Source organism: Homalodisca vitripennis, chromosome 7 (genome assembly GCF_021130785.1).
Source record: "Homalodisca vitripennis isolate AUS2020 chromosome 7, UT_GWSS_2.1, whole genome shotgun sequence".
NCBI classification, from domain to species: Eukaryota; Metazoa; Arthropoda; class Insecta; order Hemiptera; family Cicadellidae; genus Homalodisca; species Homalodisca vitripennis.
Window position 1 is genome coordinate 59,478,334 of NC_060213.1, and position 25,310 is coordinate 59,503,643.

General features: G+C 34.9%; 1 protein-coding gene across 3 annotated transcripts in view; it reads left to right on the forward strand.

Annotated features, from left to right (window-relative positions):
• The window catches only part of LOC124365880 (TP53-binding protein 1-like), an 81,547-nt gene that overhangs the window by 33,293 nt on the left and 22,944 nt on the right, over positions 1 to 25,310 (forward strand). For all 3 annotated transcript variants that reach the window (XM_046821982.1, XM_046821981.1, XM_046821983.1), the window contains 9 exons: positions 1,091 to 1,188; positions 2,288 to 2,391; positions 9,984 to 10,101; positions 11,288 to 11,360; positions 11,461 to 11,701; positions 14,407 to 14,635; positions 15,261 to 15,418; positions 20,789 to 20,989; positions 22,545 to 22,658. In XM_046821982.1, the coding sequence (XP_046677938.1) occupies positions 1,091 to 1,188; positions 2,288 to 2,391; positions 9,984 to 10,101; positions 11,288 to 11,360; positions 11,461 to 11,701; positions 14,407 to 14,635; positions 15,261 to 15,418; positions 20,789 to 20,989; positions 22,545 to 22,658 (1,336 nt within the window). The remainder of the gene's footprint in view (positions 1 to 1,090; positions 1,189 to 2,287; positions 2,392 to 9,983; positions 10,102 to 11,287; positions 11,361 to 11,460; positions 11,702 to 14,406; positions 14,636 to 15,260; positions 15,419 to 20,788; positions 20,990 to 22,544; positions 22,659 to 25,310) is intronic.

Sequence of the window (25,310 nt, forward strand, 5' to 3'; positions counted from 1 at the left end):
AAAACAAGAAATTTTTGTTGTTTATGAAACTCTCTATAAAGAACTTTTTGCCAATAAACATAAGTTTACAACGTAAAAAATTTAAGGCAGTTGTAATTTCCAATGATTGTTGTTTTACCATTCATTGTAGTCTTCCATCTACAAAAAATTGCAAATTTATAAGAAATTCCATAAGAAAAGTAAAAAAGCTTATGTCTCCATAAAAAATAAATAAGTTGTAAATGATATGACACAACAGCTTATATACTAATTTGAAGGACATGAAGGAAACAAACTGTACTAATTTAATATGCTTTACAAATGATTAAAATATAATAATCCAATCATTTAAGACAGCTAACTATTAAGCTACAGAGATGTAAATATAGGTCATGTCTTTCGATTTCTGTCATTTCATACTTTATGCAAATCAGATAAACAAATGGCAAGCATGCCAATAACAGCCTCAATATAGCAGTTTGCTAATAAACCAATGCCAACTAATGAAACTGCAGAATATTTCAGGTAGTTTATTGGCATACCTCCCCCACCCCTCTATGGGTAAAGAGTTTTATGTTATAATCCTAAACATAACACTAAAACTGATAATTGAAGTTCGATGAAAACTTAATTAAAATAGGAATTAAAATAAATCATATTAGTATGTCAAAGATCTTACACAACGTGTGATTTTTTTAAATAAACTCGTAAGAAGTAAAGTGCAAAATACATAACTCCTGAAAATGTTTTTGTGCCACTTGGTGGAGAAGCGAACATACCTACAATGACACCTACGACAACACGTGTTGTGATGTGATATAGTAAACCATCTGTTTCTTCCACAGTGTAACTATTTCGCTTACTACGAGTAATATGGTTAGATGGTGCCAACTACTGTGTCCCTGACAACAACTGTGCCTTTTCACAATAAACTGTGCCTATAAATAATAACAAAAATAACTGAAAATAAACAGTGGGCAAGTAAAGACGTACTATGTTCCAAATCTCAAGCTTAGTTTGTAAGGAAAAGGTTCATAATTTATGATAGTGAGTAAGTGTCCTCTGATTATGTAGTGACGATTATGATATTAAACTCAGATTATGTTGGCAGATCAGTGTGCTGGAAGAGTTGCAAGGGGATAAGCCTGGCCGCTACTCCATCACTTCCTCCATCAGCACCAAGACGTCCTCTAGCGGCGGTTCTGTTGGGTAATGCTCTTATCAATTATGATTCCACAGAAAAAGTCATAAAATATTAGAAAATGATCATAACAGTTGTTCAATATTTTTTGAACAGATAGAACATAAGGTGTAATAATAAAAACCATAAATATTTTTCAGGTAGTTTTTTTTGGCTTGGTACAGTCAAAACTGACTGTCCGACATGGAAATAAAAGAAATCAGCAATAGCCCTTGTAGATAAAGACCGACATTTTTGTTGTAAATATTGACTTTCACTCTATTTATTTCCTTTACTTGATGGTACAACTATTATCTTACTTGTCTAGTGGTCGTTTTAAGGCTAAGCTTTGAAAAACTGTATATTGGTACCTTTGTAACCTTTAGGTAAACTATATTATAGGTTTTAAACTATCGTTTTATCTCTCCACATGAAATTACAGTAGACTCTCACTAATCCGGCAGATATCGGACCACAGTAATGCTGGATCAGTGAAAACACCGGATTATTGGAAGGCCATACAAAAATGCTTATGTAATGTAAAAAATGTGTGTTTTATTACACCGAACACTACTCAAAATTACTAGTACAGTACTCGTGTACTAAATTTTAATGAAAGTCATTAAAACATTTTCATTACAAATTTTTTTTACATATATATAGGTTTTTATCAGTGCTGTATCACACTAGAAGTAAACATAACCTTAACTTACGGTGTGGTAGGTCTATTCCATTAGAGGAAAAAACTTTCCATTTTCTTTTGTTTCTTGGCTTGGTTCTTCTGGGAAAGACACTTAATACTTCCTCTTGAAGCCTCTTTAAAACAAAAATATCACTAGCAGACATGTCATTTTCTTCTGCCCACTTCACAGAAGTTACAAAGGCATTCAACTGCATTCATCGCAGCGTTGGACAAAAGCCGGTAAAATAAACCATTCTCATCTGCGTTATAGATTTCATCTGGAGTTATGTCTAGTTCCTCAATGATAATTAACTTTTCCTTGAATGGTTTGAAATGGTAGTGATGTAATTAGTTTGAAATATTTATCTTGTTTTATAGTTAAATGTAATTAAACTTTTCAGGAAATAGGGTTAAAGGGTTAAATAGTATTTTTACTTTGTCTGTAGGCTGCCGGGTCCGTTTCCATTGCCAGGGTACACTCATCGTACCCGGCTTTCCGTCATGTCTTCAGTCTCCACCTCGACTTCTGGCAGCAGTAACACCAAACCAGGTAAGTAAAGTAACACATGGTTACTAAAATATAATTCAAAGTTGTTAATGTTTTTATTTAAAGTTTTTAATGTTGATTACTAAATTATCTGTCATGTTATACATGAGCTGTATTGAAATCAGGGGTAGGTATCTATGATTTTTGATACCGCTACTCTTTTTACTTGATTCTGATACTGTTATTTTGAAAGTATTTTATCACAAAATAATTAAGAAAGTCAACAGAAATCCTTGAAATGTACTTGGAAAATCACAATTTTATAATAAAAAACTGAATCTTGAATTTTCTTATACTCTACGCGGATGAGAGCAGATCAGAAGTACACAAATTATCAATAACTAAAAAATGTTATTGTTGTAATTCTGTATGAAATAAGGTAGATAGATGAATTATTACAGTTGTTTTTTAAATAATATTTTGATCAATAGTCCAACGTTGTCTACTGTAAATGACATGTTTTTGAAAAAGGTAAGTTTGGTGTTGAGGTGTAGTCAAATAGTCAGCGTTTTGGATTGGATAGGAAATAGTGTTATGATTGTGGAAAATATAAGAATTCCTTTTTAAAATGTTGAGAGTTTCCAAAATATATATTGAAGGAACTGTCAATAGATTTTAGAGCTAGAAGTTTTTGTAGGAATTAAATTGTATCATAATTTATTTCCAAATGTTATATATATGCAAACGATGTAAAAAGTATAATTCAAACTCCTTAAAACATAAAATAGTTATAACAATCCATATTAATCAATAATTATAATTAAGTTAATAACATAGAATTTTGGAATCAATTTATATAACTAGTTGTACATTTATTGATATTTGTAGCTAAATTATTTAAAAAAAAAGTTGAATTCATTTATAAAGTACAGTGTCGCTAGAAAGTTTAGGGACACCTGTCTGAAAGAGAAATGTTACAGTTGGCCCTAAACTAACTAATTTCTCAATGCTATTGATTGTTGGCTGTTTTTTAAGGACATCAATTCAAGTTTTTATTCAAAATTTCAATATTTTATCTCCAAAAAATGTGGAAGAAGCATGCATTAATGTATTTTAAAACCCTTTCCGGTCGTATGGCGCAGTACGGCGCCAATAAAATATTTTCAACATCGCGCGTATGGCGCGGTTACCGCGCCATTATGCAAGCCCGTGAACTGTTTTGCGCTCTAGTGGCCGATTTTCGAACTTCTAGAGGTTTTCTTTTCTGTTGACAGCTGTTTCCGGCGTGACTCACGGCCAACGTGCGTCTGTTGCTATGCGAATGCTAGCCAGTGTTTTACTTCTCACTGAGTTCGATCGTGAGTGTTGTTGAGGTTAACGTAATGTTTTAGATATTTGTTTTATAAATGAGTAGGTGTTGTTAGAAGTAGTATAAGTAATAATGTGTTCAGGAATGTGTCCTTTTTATGTAAATAAATTATTCGTGTGCAATAAGGAGTGTGAAGACAAGTGTATAGTTGTAAGTTTTGAGCTACTAGCCTCAGCTGAAAATTAGTTTTTATTTAGTTACAGACTAAACAATATTATCTTTTAGTTTTCAATGAACAGTTATATTTTATGACATTTATCCAGTGATTATAATAAAAATTGGATAACCCAAGGCCTTCTACAAGTGCTCTTAGTGGACACTGCAATTGCAGATGAACTAGGCCTAGATGAAGAACTATCAGGATTCAGTAGTGACAGTGATGAAGAAGTGATTTTTACCAACGTTAGAAAATTTATCTGATGAAGATAGTGATGACAGTGATGAAGGCAATTTAGGACAAGGACCTTCTCAATCTAATAGGCCCTCTACTGATTGTGTGCTTACAACGGGCCAGACTTTGTTCAATATTCATACACAAATGCAAGTGGGGGCTACAAACCACCATCTACAAAACAAACCTGTAAGGTGTTTTACAGTTTTTTTCAATTGTTTTTTTACATCAGAGCTACTGTCAAATATAGTCAAAGAGACCAACCGATTTGCATCAGAAAAAATTCATTTAGCCCAACAACCTCTAAAGCCTAGGTCAATCTGGCACTCATGGATTGATGTTACTTTGGAAGAACTAAAAGCTTTTATTGGTGTAATTCTGGCTATGGCTCTCTCTCCAAAACCTTCACTAAAAGACTACTTCTCAAACAATTGGCTTTTTGAGCAATCATTTTTTCCATTCTGTTTTTTCTCGCACGAGATTTTTCCAAAATATTTTGGTGTTTACACTTACCTGCTCCAGTGACCAATCCAAATGTTAGGTCAAGAAGTGACAAAATCAAATCTGTTGTAAAATTATTTACAAACAAAATTTATGGAATATTTTGTACCACTTTTTGAAAATAGTATTGACGAAAGTACTGTTGCCTTCAAAGGTCGAGTAAATTTTAAAACATATAATGCGCTCAAGCCTAACAAAAATGGGGGCTCAAAGTGTTTGTTTTGAGCGATTCTAGATCTGGTTATGTGTATAAACTTTGAACCTTATTTTGGGAAAACAACCACAGAATCTCTCATTCGACCTGATTTACATTTACTGCCAGAATTGTGGTACACCTTGCTACAAAGATGAGTGAAAACCATCCTGGTTGTGGCTTTCATTTGTTTACAGATCGGTATTACACTGGCTTAGAATTGGCTTTAGAATTAAAAAAATCTAAATATACATCTGACTGGCACAATTAACCAAAACAGAAAAGGGTTACCTGATGGTATAAAGAAAAAAAATTTAAAATTGCAACAACACAAAACAAAAGCATTTCGACACAATAAAGATGTTTTACTTTCCGCTTGGCGTGATAAACGTGATGTCCTTATGCTTAGTACTTTATATAACAATGATAAAACAATTGTCAAAAGGAAAGGAAAAAATGGTGCTACAACAGACATTGAGAAGCCAACAGTTATTTGTGAATATAATAAATTCATGGGAGGTGTTGATCTCATTGACCACTACCTTTCATCATACAAATTTATGAGAAAAACTGTAAAGTGGTGGAGAAAATTATTTTTCTGGCTTCTAGAGGTCTCAGTTGTTAACAGTTACCTTCTATATAATATGGAACAGTTGAATAAATCTTCCAAACAAATTGAACACCGAAAGTTTAGGGAGTTGTTAGTAACTGAGCTTGTTGGAAACGTTCGGAGCTCAGCAACTCGCAAGCGCAAGTCCACCACCGACAACCCTGAACGTCTTGATGGTAAACAGCACTTCCTAAGAAGCTTTGAAAATAAGAAAAAAGACTGTAAAGTGTGCAGCAACAGAAAAATTAAGAGGAAAGAGACAATGTTTTTTATTGCGCCACCTGCACCCAGAAACCAAGTTTGTGTCCTACAGAGTGTTTTGAGAAGTATCACACTCTCAAAACATATAAATAATTATAGAAAATTTGATTTTCACAGTTTAGAAACTTTATAGCCTTTTATTGTAAATATGTAATCTAATTGTTTCCATAGTGTAAATTATTTAGTACCAAAAAAAATTTTTTGGTTGTGTTCCAAATGAATTCGATAAAGTGACATATTTAGTGTTATAAATAGTTTTTTTATTATACAATGCGTATGTATTCAACCTTCAAAAGATCTTCATAAAAGGTAAGAAACTATCATAAAACATTCATAAAAAGTTATAAATAGGTTATGTGTTTTAATTTTTAGAAGGTAATGATAAACTAATATCAAGTTATGTAAAATTTTGTATACATATTTGAATTTTAGATATATATTTTTTAACAATAAAAAAATTACAGTTTGATAAAAAACTGTATTTCATTTATATTTTAATAATTTTTAACAGTCCTAACAAAAAGAAATATATTTTTGTTTGGCAAATTAAACATCTACAGTTGTTTAAACAACTAGAAATGTATGCATGCTAAAATCACTAAAAACAGTCGCGACCTGGCTGAAATCAAGGATAAAAAATTTTGCGACCTGAAAGGGTTAAGGAACTGCCAAAAAAACCTTGTTTTTTAGATATTTTATTTTTATAACTTCTTAACGGCTGGCCATATTGTAATGAAACTTGCACAGTACTTTTATTATAATATGATGATCATTTAAAAAAATATGTCATGTTACAAATAAATTTTGTACTCAACTGGTCAGGGTACAAATAAAATTTTATTTTCGAACATTTTATAACAAAAAAATGTGAGTTTTAATTTCGCTTCTACAAGTAGACGCCTTCATTTACAGACATGCGGTCTGCACGTCATTGTTCCTCTGGCGGTTGTTTTGTGAAACAAGCCCTGCGCGCGCATTCCACACTGCCATTGTGACAGTTGTACTTGCAATCTTCTTTGTGATTTGTTTATTTCGCTGTTTTGTGAAAGTTAAAGCTGTGATTATGGGCCGCTCATCTGTGTCCGAGGACATTAAATGGCAAGTTATCGGTATGTATAAAACCGGGTAGTTCATACCGAACAATTGCATCCAAGTTACATGTGTCTAAAACATTGTGTTGAAAATACAGTGCGACGTTTTAACCTAGCCGGGTACCGTGATTGATGCTCCGTGGAGTGGTAGGCCACGTAAAACCGTGCCTCGGCAGGATCGTAAGCTACTCGTGATGAGCAAAAAAGGACCGAAATGCAAGTGCACCTGATTTACTAAGCAGCATGAAAACAAGATGATGATCGTTACAATGTGAGTGTAGCAACTGTGAGTTCCAGACTTAGAGATGCAGGTATGAAATCATTTTACGCTATCCGCAAACCTTTGTTAAATGACAAGGCCAAAAAAGACACGCCAAGTTTGGTGCAAGGCTCGATTAGGGTGGACAAAAGAAGCTTGGCGGCGTGTTTTGTTTTCTGATGAAAGCCGTTTTGAACTATTTCCAAGGCGCAGAGTTAGGGTACGACGTACCAATACTGAAAAATTTCTACCAGCATGTGTAGCGCCTGCAGTTCAGGCCGGTGGCGAAGCAGTAATGATATGGGGTTGCATTTCAAAGTGAGGGTCCTGGGGAGCTTCAGTTCGTTGAAGGCACAATGAACAGTATTAAAATATTGTCAAACTCTAGAAGAATTCATGTTACCATCTGCCAATAAATTGCTTGGTGAAAATTACATCTTTCAACAAGACAATGCACCGTGCCACAAATCAAGACACACACAAGAATGGTTCAGTAATCATGATGTTGAGGTTCTGAAGTGGCCACCACGAAGCCCGGATCTTAATCCGATAGAAAATTTATGGAATACCATGGCCAGTCGTCTAGCGAAGAACAAACCCAAGAACAAAGCTGAACTGAAGTTCATGTTTGGCACAGATATGGCGGAGTATCAAGAAGGAAGACTGTCTGACACTCATTGATTCGATGCCAAAACGGATCAAAGAATGTTATAAAGCTAATGGAGGACCTATTGATTACTGATTTGTATGTATTCATGTCCATTTTTACTATTTTGTATAATTTAAATATTTGTTTCCATTAAAAACAAACTTTTGTCAGAAATTTGTGTTTTTTTTTAAGCCTGTCCCTAAACTTTTTAGCGACACTGTATTAATAAAAAATATTAGTCACCTAGGATATATAAGCCTACATGATTACAAAGCCTGTGCATAGTGCTTCCATGAAGTTGTGGGTGGATTGCATTTTGTGGTTGTATTATAAAACCATGCAGACCTATGTAGCGTGCACACACGCACACATAGGCACATGCATACATACGCACTCAATTAAATAATTATTGTACTAATGCCAATCTAAAGCGAATAATTAAAGGTAATTAAATCTAGAATGGTAGATTTCCACAATCAAGAGAAAAGAAACAACAGATCATCATCTCTTGTTAAGTGATTGCTTGCAGAGATTAAAATGAATGTCAAAGTGAAATAAATAAATAAATTATACACGCTACATAAACCATTCATAAGTCAGTAGTGGAGTGAGGTTAGATGAGGAGGAGAGGGCCAGTGTTAATAATTGATTCAGCCTCGTCAATACTGATACGAGACAACCATTCATTTGAGTGTTTCATACATGTAAATACGGATGGTGAATCAAAAATGTGGTTATCAGGAAAATAATGATTCAGATTTCTGAATAGAGGATGGGATATGTAGAAAGAGTTAGTGGATGAGATTGATTTACTAATTTTCGTAGGAAAAAAATCCAAAGATGATTGGTTGTTATTGCCTTCTTCTGCAGTTTAAAAATGTGCATATTTTTCAAATCCAGTGATCCCCAGTTCGCAACGGCATAATACATGGGAAAATACGCATCCATAATATACTGCAAGCAGGAACTCTCTATAGTCTATATAGTCCATATAGACTGCCAGTCTATGAAGAATAAACAGACTACTTCTGGTTCTCCTGGAAGTTAAGTCAATATGACTAGAAAAATAAAATCTGACATCAATAGTCAAATCAAGATAGCTAATTATTAAGCTCAGCATGACTCCCAGGAGAAATTTGTACTGGGAGAATGATTGTAAAAATTAATCATTTTGGTTTTCTGTGTGTTGGAAATTAGAGAGTTATTGATGCACCATTGAAGCAGTGAGCTCCCTCTAAAAAAATATTCAGTTTTTGCCAAAGATATATTAGAAACAAGCGAAGATATGTTGGCTGCATATAAACTTTGTTTGACACAATTTGTGCTTCTAGATATGTCATTTACAAAAAGTGTAAAAAGAATTGGCTCTAGTGGGACCTCTGAGGGACTCTAGAGAGAATCAGTTATTTTCTGATGGCAACCAACAAGATAGAACTGGTACTAGTCAAAAAATGTCTCCCTAAGATCCAAAATCACAAGCCTATGCAGTTAAAGTTTGTTGTTGACAAAGTTAACTGCTCAACTTAAATCAAAGAAGAGTTAAATTAGATGTTTTGCACTATCCAAGTCAGAAGTAATTTGAAATATAAAATTAAGTATGCCATCAACAGTTGATATACCTGGCCTAATATCGAACTGTTCAGGCATTAAAACATTATTCATCGAAGGGTAAGATAAGAGATGACTGAGAATGAGTTTGTCCAATACCTTGGAAAAAGTAGACAATATGGAAATTGGTCTATAGCTTGCACAATTACTATGGTCACTACTTTTGTGAATTGGGGTTACAACTGCCTGTTTAAATGTCTTAACCATTATTGGTTAAAATACATTCAACTCCAATGCGTCTATAGTAGTTTTATAGAGCATGATTTGGCCTGGGAGTTCTGTATGCTATACTTGTTTATTAATTGTTCTATAGAATTTTAAGATGCCAATAATGTGTGTCCTTCAGTTTGGACTCAGCAACAAACTTGTGTAAAAAGTAGATATCATTCACTGTGTATTTATTTATATTAAAGTGTATTATTATGAAAATGTTAGCATATATTTTTTAGAGTGTAGGCATATTGTAAATTATACTAGGATTACAATTTCTGCATTAAATATTGTGTAGAAATCCCTTTATAAATCACTCATTAGTTGTTTACCAATGCAGAAGAAAAATAAACATACCCAAAACTCATTTTACCATTTATATAGTAAACCAGTTGTGCATTTAGGAAAGCTCAATAGTTAAATAAATAGCTCTTAGCTAAATTTAGGAAATTGTGATTTCTATGTAATAAAATTAAGTGGTAGAAATGCTAAAAAGCACCTGTATGTATTCAGGTTGGGATGGACCGTTCTTGAAGCCCTTACTACCAGCAGGCAAAACAACAGTGACAATAACATGTGGCTGCTGTGGTTTCCTCTACCCACCTGTTGACAAGATCTCCAGCCCCATCATGTGAGTCTTCTATTAATAACTCATAACTTTTCATTGGGATGAACATAACATAACATAACATAACATTTGAATGGAATGACATCAAACCTTTACAAAAATTCCTAAAATTAATAAACAAAATTATGGTAGATTTTTATGATGGCAAACAACCTCACTCACAGAGTTTATAATTACACACAACATACTTTTAAAATATTTTCAGCAACTATTGAGCACACTTTTATTTTGATTGTTTTATTTATGAAATTAATGTCAATAGTTAAAACATTGAACCATTGAGATTGTTAAATTTTATTGTTATAATTTCAAACATTACAACATTTATGTAATTCGATCAACTTGCAATCAAATTAAAAATACTAACAGTATTTTATTATTTTCAAATATATTTAACTTTTTCAAATTTTTTCAACTCTTCTAGTTTTGTAACATCATATTCAAAAGTGATTAATATTTGATTTGAAGACTTACTATTTGATTTTTATTCCATACTAGCTGTATCCCGCGGCTTTTCGTAAGCTTTGCCCGTGTATGTGCACTTCTGGTTCAAGTGAATTATATTTCCAGTGCCGATGTCGAGTTTGCCTTGTTGCCACGATCAAGAAAATCTGTGTATGTTTATAGCCATCATACACTTACATGTAATTTATTATAAAGTGGTCTAACACTCAAACTTTAAGTTCAATCAGAAATTTATCTTCAAGACAATCATAACTTCAATATAGTGTTTGGTTATTTAATATACATAACTGTCTCGTAATTGCAGTTTTTAGTGTGCAGGCGCTTTGAAAACTTGTATCTTTTGCAGCACTGCCTGGTGGCGAATTACATCAATGGGCATAGTATATAAACCTTCTCTGTGGAAAAATACATACAAATTTTCATAATGGTCAGTTAAATAGTTTACGAATTCCATAAAGGACAAACACACAAACATTCATTTATATATATATATATATATATGTCTATAATTGTTACTATGCTCACTCTTTGTTGATTTAAACAAAGTGTAAATGTAATCTCGTACAAACAATATATTGTAATAGTATTACTGGTAAATAAAAACTAAACATTCTCACTATCGCACATTCTCAGCAACGTAAACAATGGCTCACAAAGAAATTTATAGCCTGTTATATGAATATAAAAATCTCTTATCTAATATGTTTATATTTTTCTTGTTCAGGAATGGCAGCCCAAAGCTGTCAGAAGAGGATGAGGCGGAAGTGAAGTCTCTTTCTCCAAAGAGGTCAAAGAAGGTAAATCACAATGTTTCACTTTGGTTTTGTTCTGTTGTTTTACTGAGTATGTCGGTTTAAAGTATTTACAATTGTGACTGACATACTTGTTACACAACAGGTATCACTGTCAAGCGCTGGAGCATCCAGTGGTCCACTGGAGGAGGAGACCAGTTCCAGCTCCCTAACAGGGTCACAGCCGCAGCCTCAGGCCGCCAGCACACCCACCCCTAGCAAGGGTAGAGGGAGGGGCAGGAGGAATGGAAGTGTACAGAGGACACCCAAGAATGGAGTCGCCAAATCGGTCAAGCCCAAGTCTTCTCTTCCCCTCACACCTATTCCCAGTGAACCAAGCACTAAAAGTAATACCATAAGTAATAAAGATTTTTTTCTTAGAATATTGATTGTACAACACATGTGTGTGGAATAATGTCTTTCTTTCAAACTATTTTTACTTTTACATGATGTAGTGTACCCTAAATTATTTCCTCCACCAAAATTCACTCAGGTACTATCATAGTAAGTAATCAACTTAACCTTTAGAGTGTGTGCTAAAATTTGCTAATTTTCCTTTACCGCTCATTTATTGAAAAAAGGTAAAGCTAATTTTTGCAAATGCTTTATTTTTGTTATATTACCTTTATGAAAAGTTAGAATAAGCAGAAATTATATTTAAGATTTCTGGGACAAAATGGTTGTTTTATTGTTAAAATTCTGGAAACAAAATTTTGCTTGCCACTATAATTGTGTTTGTTGTATAGAAAGTGGAAAGAAGCAAAACAAATGTATAATTTAATCAGTTTTATTACAAATACTGGGCGCCCTCGACTAACCCGACAAACTTCTCAGGTGGTTTTCTCTCATAAAGATAATGAAAAAAGTTCATATAAACATACGTCTGGAAATGCTTTGTTAGCAAGCTATGGTTATTGAAAGATTTTGCTTGGTTTTCTAGGAAAGGGCGGAAATAAAGCGAAACTGATGTTTTTACGTTGTAAAGATAGTTGTTAAATTTTTATGCAAAATGAACTGAAAAATTGATTAAAATACTCTCAGACCTGTAAGACCACCCACCCATTTCTGAGATATCAAACAAAGTATGCAAAATTCAGTCTTCAAGAAAATGCTTTGTTCTGATTTGAAGTACATTAACATCATTAAATGGGTATTAAACATGCAAACTTTATAACCAAAACTGATAGGTAATGTAATTCTGAAGAGAGTTCCATTTTTTATTTGTACAGGTCTGTACAATATGTAGGAATTTACAATTGCAATTTCAAGCAATAAAAAAAACTATTTTCAATACCACTTACGGATGCGTTGAATAAATTGGTTACTTGAAATGAAGTTACTTGAACGATTTTCATATGTTCAACCGATGGTTGAAAAAGAAAGCCCTTTTCATTCATATGTTACGAGCTCTGGCAGATTCATGGTTGAAATGGAGGTTTCAAAATATATTCAGAAACTCATTCTTCGAAAATACATTACCAATAAAAGTAATACGGTCAATCCATTTTTTGCTGAAATAGCGTTCAAGATTTGCCAATTGTTTTATGCCCATATTTTATAATATTACCTAAAAATGCTTTTAGCTCAATGGAAGATAATGGCTCCATTTGTTTACTCGAACATCAAGGTAAGGTAAGGTGCATTTGACTTTAGTTTTTTCAGTAAACAGATTAGTGTCTCTGCAAATATAGGTTAATATAATATGTCTTAATTGAAAAAAAAAAAAAATAATCAATTGATAAAATATCCACAACAAACGCTACAGGCAGATCAGACCCTTCGTTCACATTGTAGATTGATATTGTTTGTGGCCCTGAATGAACATCTGTTCCGTTATTCCAACTATCGGGAATAAATTGTGTTGGAATGTTGGAACAGTAACATATTCTCCAGAAGCATCAGAATTGGACAAGTTATTTAAAAGAATGTTCTCATCATCATTAGAAATACCCCACACAAGCCAAACACACTGACGGTTCACGCTCGCCCTGTGGTTGGACTACGACTGGCACTGCACGTATACGCGTCATCGGGTGTGACCTTCAGCCGCGTCCCCCTTTAAATAGATGCAGCTGTGGAAGTCCGATCTTGACCTACATTTTAAAGTCTGTGAAGATTCCATACGTGGAATAACACATGATAGTCGCACTCTGAAAAACCTTGGAGATACAAAAAAATAAAATATAACCAAAGAGTGTATACGTGTCAAAGGTGTTAAGAGTAAAAGTCATGAGATCGCATATATGTGTCAACAGTGTTTGAAGGGTTAAGCAAAAGCTAATTCTGACAGTGATGATAGTCATGACTCTACATCATTTTTCATGTTGTAACTTTCAAACTATTTACCACCACCCCCCATGTTTAATTTGAAAGAACAAGTGATATTCGGCAGATCCAGATTGTATTATGGCAGGTGGTGGAATTGATCAAAATGGCAAAAGTCTTGAGTGTCCCTTTTGGAATGGTGACAAGCATTGTCATGGGTCAACACAATCTTTGTATTAACACTCCATTAGTTTTGAATATTACCACAGTTCACATCATTCCATAATAATTTGAAGTGTTTTTTCTGTGAATATCATGCACCTGACTATGTATTTTTACTGGATGAACATTCCTTACATTCAAACACTTGATAACATAAAAAATCTCATTGTCATCAATAATTTAAACAACCATGGTAAACATGTGATGGATGGACTAACATCTGTATGTATTAAGTCAAAAACTTTTTCAGCCCCTATTTCTTACAATTAATTTCATTTCTTGAACATTTTTAAAGACACGGACATCACAAATTTTAAAAACGTCAACAGGAAAATGATAAAGAAACTAATGAAAAAGTATAATCTGAAATGTGAATTAGTATTTTTTTTTTATTTTCACATATATTTGAAATATTTGGAAACGAGAACTAAAAACTCTTTTTAACTGGAAAATTAGTATTTTTCTCAACAAAACCGTAAATTAAATTTTTTAAAAATTTAATTGAATAGAGATAAATATTAGGTATTTTGTTATATAATTCATTGGAATACTATGTTGTGAACAGGAGAGGCAGTGCTGGCCAGGTGGGGGAGAGACGGTTGCTACTACCCCGGTTGGGTGTCTCCTACCCCCACTCCTGGACCCCAAACCCTAGTACAGTTCTGTGATGGCCAGAGCAAGCTGACACCTATGTCACGGGTGGTGCGTGCAGATATCGTCACCCCTGGCACTCTCGTACTGACTACCACTGCCACTGGCGAGTATGAGGAGGCGTTGGTCATCAAGGTCGACAAGTCAGTATATCTATAATTTATTCATTTATTTGTATACGTTCAACAGAAATAGTTCATTTTAAGATGTGAGCATATGTTTTATTTGATGTAGAGATTTTAGTTATTTTAGATAAATTATACTTTATCTTGCAGGCTGTGAGTTGAATGAAAAACTGGAGCCGTAGGACAAGGGATGATATAGATGGTGGTTCTCCTCTCTCGGAATTTCCCTAAAGTGCTATTAAATTCTCTAAAAGGAGTCTTCTTCAATCAAATTTCCGTCAGTTTTCTTTCTTTTTTGGCTGTAAAATTCTGACAGAATTAAAATAAATGTATCATATGTTGTCACAACACTCAACATCTTTTTGATTAATATATTCTTTCCAAGTTTTGTTCAATTTCACAATTATTCATATTTATGAATTATTATTTATTTATTTACTGTTATTTATTTATATTAAATTTATATTCTTTCAAAAAATTAATAGTTTTAGTAAATTTCTGCAATCCATGACTTTATTCTAATGTTGTATTTAGTTTAGACAACTTTACAAAAGTAGCTTTATGTAGCTCTCAAGGATAAGATTGTGTGACGTTATGTCATGAATATATTTGAGCTTTATGAATACACTATTTGTTCTTACAGGGAAGGCCCAGAGCCCATGTTCCATGTGGAGAGAGACAATGTGACCAGAGAAGTGGAGTTTGGTAGCATAGCTTTACTAGAGGCGCAGGTGGCAGAGCTGACTATGACCCACGCACAGAAAGCTGCTGCACACCTAAACTTCAATGATCTTTCTCTGGGTGAGAAATATCTGTTAATAGAAGCAATTCACTTGCAAATAAATTATTTTAAAAGCAAGGTTTGTCATTAATGGATATTAGTAGAAGGAATGCTAAAAATGGGATTTTAAAAATTATTTGGAATATTGGAAGTGAAGAGTAAAATCAGAAATGAACCCAATTACGGAACCTTGAACAACAATATTGCGTGTAACTGCCTCCTCCCTGTTTACATGTTTCCGATAGCTGACTGAGTATGTAATGTGTGACAGCTGAAAATTAATAAAATAGAGACCCTAGTAGTTTTTGCTTGAGCTAAAAGAATTCAATAATAATTCTCAGATTTTTGTTGATTAAAGAGGTTAAAATCCACGTTTCAACATGAGATTTCTAATAACATTAAAAAAAATACACTATTGGTATATAGAATAGTCGTCAGAAGAACTACAGAGCTTGTAGTGGTCTATGTTCACTACGAACCAAGTTATGTTTGCTAATGTGTAACAGTGTTTTTGCCTGCATACATGGGCTCAATACTTTTGCCTCTAATTAGGTTTTACATCAGTCTGACTAAGACCCACTATTATAAGATGTTTTTTAAGGGGGCCATGTCTTGTCAATCAATCTTATATCTTATATCACTATCGATCTTATATCCTCCTTACTTTGCTCTGGTAGAGATGCCCACCCTTCAGCATAAGGAGAGATAAACATTTTAGATTGTCTTAGTCCTGAGGCCACACTCTAGTTTAAGGATCTAATCCTCTTTTCACAATCTTTTATGAGAGCTTTGCTGTAGGGGACAGCTACTCCATAGCCTGGCTCAGGCTCTACCATAAGGGATTCAGTACCTATTTTGGCGAGGATATCTGATTTTTCGTTTCCATGAATGCCCTCATGGCCCGGCACCCAACCGAGTTTAATTCTGTTCTTCTTTGCCAGTTCCACCAGAACATTCTTGCATTCCCAAACTACTTTCAAGTCAAATGAACAGGCATCGAGTGCTTTTAGTGTAGCCTGGCTGTCAGAGAGGATTAAGTATTCTGCTTCTTTTAGCCTCATTAGTATGAGTCTTCAGGTGCATGATTCTGTTGCCATGACTTCTGCTTGGAAAATGGTGACGTGTTTTTCCAAGGGCACAGCTAGGTTAACTCCTAGTCCGTAAATACCAAATCCTGCCCTAGAGTCAAGGCGTGAACCATCTTTATAGAACTTTTGGACTCCTTTAGTAGGGTAGGCTTCTTTTACACTCCATTTTTCCCTATCTTCAATAGAGACTATGTATGGTTTTTCAAAGGAGTATTTCTTAACCATTCTTTCTGATACTTTGATTATTTTTTCAGCCTTAAGAAATTCCTGGGTTATTTTCATGTGCCCTTCTGAGGAGGTAGACTTAATCACCTTTGTTCCCAGAAGTTTCATAGTGCTTAGTGCGGCTGTCTTCATCACCTCCTGCCCTAGAGGAGTGCATTCCAGAACGCTTTGTACAAATGCCTGGGTTGGACAGGAGCTCATTGCTCCTATGAGCTAACCTTTGAAGACTCTGTAGCCCCTTGGCAGCTGTTTTTTGTTCTACTTTTAGCCACTACACTAATACAGCATATGTGACCATTAGAATCATAGATCCAATAAATCATTTTGGGATTCAGTCACCATTTCATTCCAAAGAGTCTTTTACAAGCCCCAAAGACCTTTGTCGATTTAGATATTGTGTTCTCAATATGTAGGTTCTTCCAGGTCAGACTCCCATCCAGGACTACGCCCAGATACTTGACTGCGTCACAGAGTGTTTTATCCTGATACCTTCCAGAACAGGTTGTACAAGCTGGATGTTTCTTTTCCTGGTATTATTACTGTTCCTGGTTATTATACTTATTTTTGATAGGTTAATCCATAGACTTTCCCCTTGACACCAATTGCTTATAAAATTTATGGCTTCTTGAGTGAGGCGTTCCAGCATTCCTTTATTTTTCCCTTTGACCATAATCACCAGGTTATCAGCGTAGCATTGTAAACTTATTAGTGGTCGATTCATCCCCGAGCTTTGCTGTAACTTGTCTAATTTTTAGGAGGGCTACTATCCACTTGACAGCATCTGGGGGAACTCCAAACCGTTCCAGAGTTGCCTCCATAGATTAATATGCTGTTCAATCGGAAGCTCCCTCAATATCGATTTTCTTTGAAGGTGTCCTCCACCAAGCTGTGGAGAGCAATGGTAGTGGACTTACCTTCCATGTATGCATGTTGATATAGACTGAGTAGGTGTACTTGTAAGGTTTAGTCCCTTATATGTCTATTAATGATTTTTTCCATAGTTTTTATCTGGACTCCATGACCGCATGAAGAGATTTAAAAAATGTTGCAACAAAGACGTTCATACTGTTTGCATTGTATCAACATCAGAGACAACTATACATCAAAAGAGGTCTGTCTGGTCTATCCAGCATCCATTCAGTGTTCACCAAGCTGTGGAGAGCGATGGTAGTTGACTTACCTTTCACGTATGCATATTGATATAAACTTAATAGGTGTATCTATAAGGTTACATCCCTTATATGTCTATAAATTATTTTTTCCATAGTTTTTACCATGAAGGAGGTTAGGCTTATAGGTCCGTATGGGTTGGGTTGAGACATATTCTTGTCTTTTTTCCGCACTAACACCACAAGTCCTGCCTTCCAGTTCTTTGGAATAACTCCTAGGGCATAACTGCTTCTAAACAGAATAGTCAATGAGTTTAATAGAATATCCAACCCTTTTTGGAGAAGGGCCAGAAAAACTCCATCTGTCTCAGGAGATTTAAATGCTTAAAGGATCTTATTGTCCATCTAATCCTTTCAGATTTAAAGATCCTTTTTGACTGTTGTTTGGATTTAACAAACCTCCTGACCAGATCTTTCCCCCGCTACAGAATAAAAATCCTCATTTCGAGTCAAGAAACTGCCCGAAAAGTGTGTTTCCAACAATAGTTCTAGAGTCTCCTTCTTGTTCATTATAAGGCCTCTATTGGCCTTTACGAAAGACCCTAGAGGGTTAGAGTGATCAATTTGGAGAGTTTTATGAAGCCTGGCAGCCTCTGGTAGGCTGTTTATGTTTTTTCAAAGATTTCTCCAGATTCTTCTTTATTTTCTCTCATTTCTTTCTTTTATTCATGTAGGGCATATTGATATGGGATTCAGACATCTGTCCTTTCTACCCATTTAAGTAGTTTTTGGGTTTTGTTTTTTAACCTCCTAGTCTACCAAGGCACATCTTTCTTTAGTCTGTTACTTGGTCTTGGTGCTCCATGACTTAACTGTTGACCTTTCTAAACCAATTCAGTGTGCACCGAATTATTGTATTCGGTTCATATTCACCTTACATTGTGTTATCATTTGTAGTTTATTTTGAATTAATAAAACTGCTTTCTTCCTTTTTTCTGCCATTTTTCAAATTGTAATAGCTTAATACCACGTACAACACTTAAAAGCTCACACAAATATTACATCCCACGAATTAATCAAACCGATTGAATAATACTCATACACTAGATGAAGTGCGATAGAATGGTTTCTGGCTTAGTGTGTTGTTTGCGTTGTTGTTCAGTGGAAGGGGGTAGAGCAATGGTGGCAGTGTCAGACAGGACAGGTAGTGACAATAACCTGTTATCATTTATCTTAACAGGTGCACACTGCCTGTCACATCAAATTTCTCAAGCAACAATACATAACACTTCACAGTACTGTATTGTGCAATATAACATTTTACTTTCCGATTGTGACTGATAACTTTTATTAATGTCCAGTGTACATACAGGGTTAGCTAGTGAAACGGGAAGATTTAAATAAGCAACTAGTTCTTTAAGAAAATTGATTTTATTATTTAATGGTTATACATATAAAGAAAAAAGGTAGCCATTTACTGTACAATCAGTGAAAAAAATTATTTTTTTTAATATAACATTTGCCATATGTCCTCCATTGGAATCTATGCACTGCTGCAGCCGGGCCTGGAAATTTCTCATGACATTTTGCAGCATATGGTATTCCTTCGATTTCGTCCCGAAACGAGTTTTAGGACTGGGATAGTTCTAGGTGGATCGTTCTGAAAAACTCGTCGTTTCTAAGTAACCTCATAGAAAAAAATCACAGGCTGTCAAATCTAGAGAGCAAGGGAGCCAAGGGATATCCCCGTTTCGGGAAATGACGCCACCTGGAAACAAAGCATTCATGGCAACTCTTGCAGTGTGGCTTGTTGCCCCATCTTTTTGGAACATTGTGTGTTCATTCACTGGAAAATTGGGAGAATTGTGTAAGAAAGGTCTGGATCATTGCAACGTAACGCACAGAGCACTTCCATTGATATCCTCAAAGAAAAATGAGCCTATGATTCCTCCTGCTGACATTGCGCACCAAACCGTCACTTTTTCAGCATGAAGAGGCGTTTCATGAAGTGCGCTAGGGTTTTCCTCCGACTAGTATCTGAAGTTTTGTTTATTAACAAAACCAGAGAGGTGGAAATGCGCCTTAGCGCTCATCCACAAGTTTTTTACTTGGTCGAAATTTCCTTCAAGTCTTTTGGCCATTTCCTCACATAATTGTAATCGTTTCTGATGGTCAGTTGGTTTGAGGGATTGCACAATCTGTATTTTGTATGGGTGAAAATTTAAATCTTGATGAAGAATCTTTCTCATCGAAGTGAGCATGTTCTTCCAAGGCGTAGAGCATGTTGTTTGGCAGATCGGCGTGGACTTCTGAACATTGCATGTTCAACAGTAGCGATATTTTGAGGAGTTATAACGGTTTTTGCACTCCCACCTCGTTTTTTAGATGTTGATCCAGTTTGTTCAAGGTTGTTTATCCACGAATGAATTGCGTTATCCGAAGGAACAGGCCTGTTGCGCGGTATGTTGAAATGTCGAAAAACACGTCGCGTTTTCGCCAAACTCTCACCATTCATATAATACGCTTTAACCGCGTAGCCGCATGTTCACCCGTCCAACGATTCATCTCAACTAAATGGCAGGACACGCAGGTAGAAAGGAGCCGGCCACTATTACCCCCACCACTCACGTTCCAACTGTCAAAGCCATCTCCAATCTTCCCGTTTCACTGGCTAACCCTGTATTTACAAAACATACATTGTCAATCAATTTTTAATATCTGATGTATTTTGTTGTGATATTTTTTTTCTTTTTCTGATATAAATATTTTTTACTGCAAGTGGATAAACCACCACCAGATAATGAAGAGTTTACTGTGGTGGTTTTTAACTGTAAAATTGACATGGTCAGGTTTTTTTTTTTGTAGAAAAAGATTTAATTTTGCTTTGATTTGAAGTCTATATAACATTATATTCTAGAGCATTATAGGCATGTCATCAACAATTAATGTTATTCCTTTGCGTCAACAGAGAACATTATTTCTCATCCGCGGAAGAGGGCAGTACGGACAAATTTTGCTGACATAGCTCGAGGGTCACCTGGAAGGAAGAAGAAAAGACAGGCAACACCAGAGCCATCTACCAGTCATGGACACACCTTCAATGGTCCTGATGAGTACTATATGGACACAGACAGCTCTACTCATAGTTCTTGCAGCCTTGACCTCAGAGGTAGGTTACATTGCATAGTAGGTGAGTTAGTGGTTAGTGATAGTGTTGTAGCAGCTCGCACTGCTAGTCGGAAATACCCGTAATCAGACCCTCTGAAGTATTTATCCGTTACTTTAGATGAATATTCCATAAGATTTGCTTAAAAATGCCTTTAGGTCCTGCATTGCTGACAAAATAAAAAACACATCTTGAGATAATACCTATATTTGTAAAATCCCAAGTGTCAGATCACAAATACATGTATTCACATTTCATTTAAAAGCATTGAAAACCTGACACTAGCTCTTTGGAAGATGTCTTTAAGCATGAACTATTCAATGTTTCTTTAGGTTTTTGGCTTTTAAAATATGCATTTATATTATTTACAATGCAATCAAACATATTTCAAAATGAAATCATTAAAGAAGTAATTCTTTAAAACTACCATTAAATTTGTCAAATTGCAACTCCTTATCTGCTGTGTGTAAACGATTCTGCTAAAATGATTACAGAATTCAATAAAACAGTTGTCTTCATTGATCAGTTTTAAAAATTGCTTTATCAATTATTTTAGATGAATATTCAGATTTAACTATTAAATTTTGGGTTAGATTTATTATTTTTTGTCTTTGTCAGTGTTTTTTTCTTGTTACAAATTGTAATTTCTAGAATTACTTGGGATTTTTTATTTTCAATCTATGAAATATTCTATAAACTGTAAGTCTCAAAAATAATTTCTTTACTCTTAAAAATGGTGTCTAAAAGTCATGGTTTTCATACTTTTTCTGTATGCAGATTGCTTTTAATTAGTGAATTAATCGTCACAAGCCATCTACCAGGTGATTCCGATTAAAGAGTGTGTTTTTTCAGGGTTGATAGAGGATGTAAATACACAAAAGTTTCTTCCATACACATGGGAGTCGCAAATGTTTCGTTTCCAAGACAGTGGAGAATTTGTAAACTGCCTCCTTGTAGGCAACATGTTGTGTTCCCTTTGAGATTCAGCCAGAAAAACGTTAAGCTAGTGAAACTAAAAGTGTTTTTTCTCCTTAATTATAAATAAAAGAACCACTTTGTTCAAACAAAAATGGAAAAAAATATTTAGCAGCAAAACCCTGACTCTTCCAAAATGTAATACAGTCAATGTTACAAAGAGTTCAACTTTGCATTGACACAAACGGGAGAAATTTTGATCATTTAATAATAATTTTTGTTACATACTTGTTCACATTATGTGGTTTATTATGTGTTATTACATAAAGGAAATAAAGTTTAGTTTTGCAGCTTTGTGTTATTTGGCCGAATCTCAAAGAGAACACAATGTGTTGCCTACAAGGAGATGTTTCTCAAATTTTTCAGAAACGAAACATTTGCGACCCCATGTTTATTGGACAAAAAATGTTTCTATTTACATCCTCTATCAACCCTGAGTAAATGCACACTTTTATCGGAATCACTCTGTGTAGAAAACCGGATCTTGAGAGATTTCCGCCACCCAGCTCTGTATGACCAGCATTCACAGCTGAGTTGGCAGCACTTACTACAGAAAATAGTGTTCACAGTCATTTTGTTGCAGGTAAAGAAGTGAAGCCGCTGGATGTGGAGTGTTCCCCACCAGAAGTAGCCAAAAACGAGAGTCTCAAACTGAGCCACTACCGTCGTAAAAATACCAAGTCGAAGGACAAAAAAGGTAAATATGAAGAAATATATTTATGTCCAACAATATTGATATACCTTAAGAACCAATATTAGCTATGTACGAGGTATGGCTTGAAAATAACCGGATTAGTATTGGTAGATCCACAGAATTAACACAATATAGTGCTGAATATTGTACGGGCGGTTTCGTGACTCACCCTTCTTCTTGTAATCTTTTTTTTTTTGGTTCCTAAAGTCAAATCAGCTTTCAAAGGAACTAGATTTGAGACTATTGATGCAGTAAAAGAAAAAGCAATGGAAGTCTTGAACAGAGTTACGGAAAATGATCTGCAGTAATGTTACGCACAGTACAAAATGTGCATGGAGCGGTGTAGAGATCGAGGAGTACATTGAAGGGTATAACAAACAAATTGTAAATATATGTAAGTAGAATTTGTTTTCAGCCTCAGTCCAGTTATTTTAGAGCCACACTTCGTATATGTCCTAAAATGCCAGGATGTTTTCATAAACAACTCATTATGAATTATATCTCAATTTGTCTTGTGAATTAAGTGAATGACAAATAAATTTTAATTTTTTTAAAGCTGAGAAAACCTCCTGCTTCTATTGTACTTGGTCGTAAAAGGATCTTAGTGTTCTTACGTAGCAGCGGAACATTCATTATGGATAAGGTTAGAGGTAGGAGCCATCTCCTGTTGAGATCTCATGTTATACACACCATGAGGAGGGAGAGTGGACACAATCTCAGGCATGTCACCTTGTAAGTAAGGTTAGAGGTAGGAGCCATCTCCTGTTGAGATCCCATGTTATACACACCATGAGGAGGGAGAGTGGACACAATCTCGGGCATGTCACCTTGTAAGTAAGGTTAGAGGTAGGAGCCATCTCCTGTTGAGATCCCATGTTATACACACCATGAGGAGGGAGAGTGGACACAATCTCAGGCATGTCACCTTGTAAGTAAGGTTAGAGGTAGGAGCCATCTCCTGTTGAGATCCCATGTTATACACACCATGAGGAGGGAGAGTGGACACAATCTCAGGCATGTCACCTTGTAAGTAAGGTTAGAGGTAGGAGCCATCTCCTGTTGAGATCCCATGTTATACACACCATGAGGAGGGAGAGTGGACACAATCTCAGGCATGTCACCTTGTAAGTAAGGTTAGAGGTAGGAGCCATCTCCTGTTGAGATCCCATGTTATACACACCATGAGGAGGGAGAGGGAGAGTGGACACAATCTCAGGCATGTCACCTTGTAAGGTTAGAGGTAGGAGCCATCTCCTGTTGAGATCCCATGTTATACACACCATGAGGAGGGAGAGTGGACACAATCTCAGGCATGTCACCTTGGAAGAAGGTGGTCATAACTCTATTTTCTCTTATATTTAAGATTGCAAAAACCTTCAGCAATAAAGGAGCCCAACCCATTCCAACAGTCATCCTCCTCAATAATCTAGATCAATTCTTCTATCCCAATTTCTCAAGATTTGTGATTATTGATGTGCAACTCATGGACATGCATTTGAGTTGCCGCAATATACTCAGTGTATATTGGCAGGTATAAGCCAGCCAGAAGTGAACCCTTGTGGAGTTTCTCTATTTGTCCTTTTACGTTTAGTGGAGCACAAATTGAATATATTTCGCTTAAGTATTCCAATGTAAAATTAAGGCGCAGTTGGTGTTTTAAATAACTTTTTCCCTGTTCAGATGTTAATGTTAACATATCTGCTACATTTAAGTAATTAAAACTCCTTACTTATTTGAGAAATCAAAGGTATTATTCACGTTATCTAATTCATGATATTAATCTCACATATTTATTAATTTAATAATAAAAAGTAATTGTATACTTATATTATCATACCTGAGAGTGATAAAAATATTGTTAGTAACATATCGGCTTTTAAAATCAGTTTTCATTTTTATCAGTTCTTTAAGCCCACAATAGCAATATTCTTTGTTTTTTGTCTTTGTTACGGTAATTTGTGGGTTATGAACCATGTATTGTTTTGTCTGTGTTCGTACATTCCAAATCAAGTTACGCCTTTGTTTGATCATCAAGTTTGTATTGTTAACTGTGATCATAGTGTCATACCAAGTAGTGTGAGTAGTATGTATCTTTGATTGGGACTGATTAGTTATCCATATAAATATTGCATGAAGGGTAATACTTGTATAATATTTATACAAAACGTTTTATAACACCTTGTTCGTTTGTCTCTGCATCTGTCAGTATGTGCTAGTGTCACACTTGACAAACATAATATCTATGTGATGAATAAACAAGTGGTAACAGACCTGTTTCATTTGCGTTTAGGTACATATGTATGCCAATATTTGAAGTGATCTTTAGATTATTTGCAAAATAATGTTTGTTATATTGTCACTTATTACGTAATCTGAAGTTGAATTAACTTAATGATTTTTCAATGGTGAACAAAGCTTGAATGTGGTAAATGAATTGAATTGAGAAATTAAATTTTGTTTTTAAGCTTGAAGGATCAGCATCTTTTACGTCAGTGCAGACGTTAATAATCAACTTAAAAGTTATACAAATTGAATCATTCGTAGTGAAAAAGGGGAAAGAGTCCACAGTAAATCGAGTGTGTCTGGCACTGAAATCACTTGTAGAAAGCCGGGCAGAACGGTCTAAGCGAAAACTCCGAAGTCGTTATTTCTTAA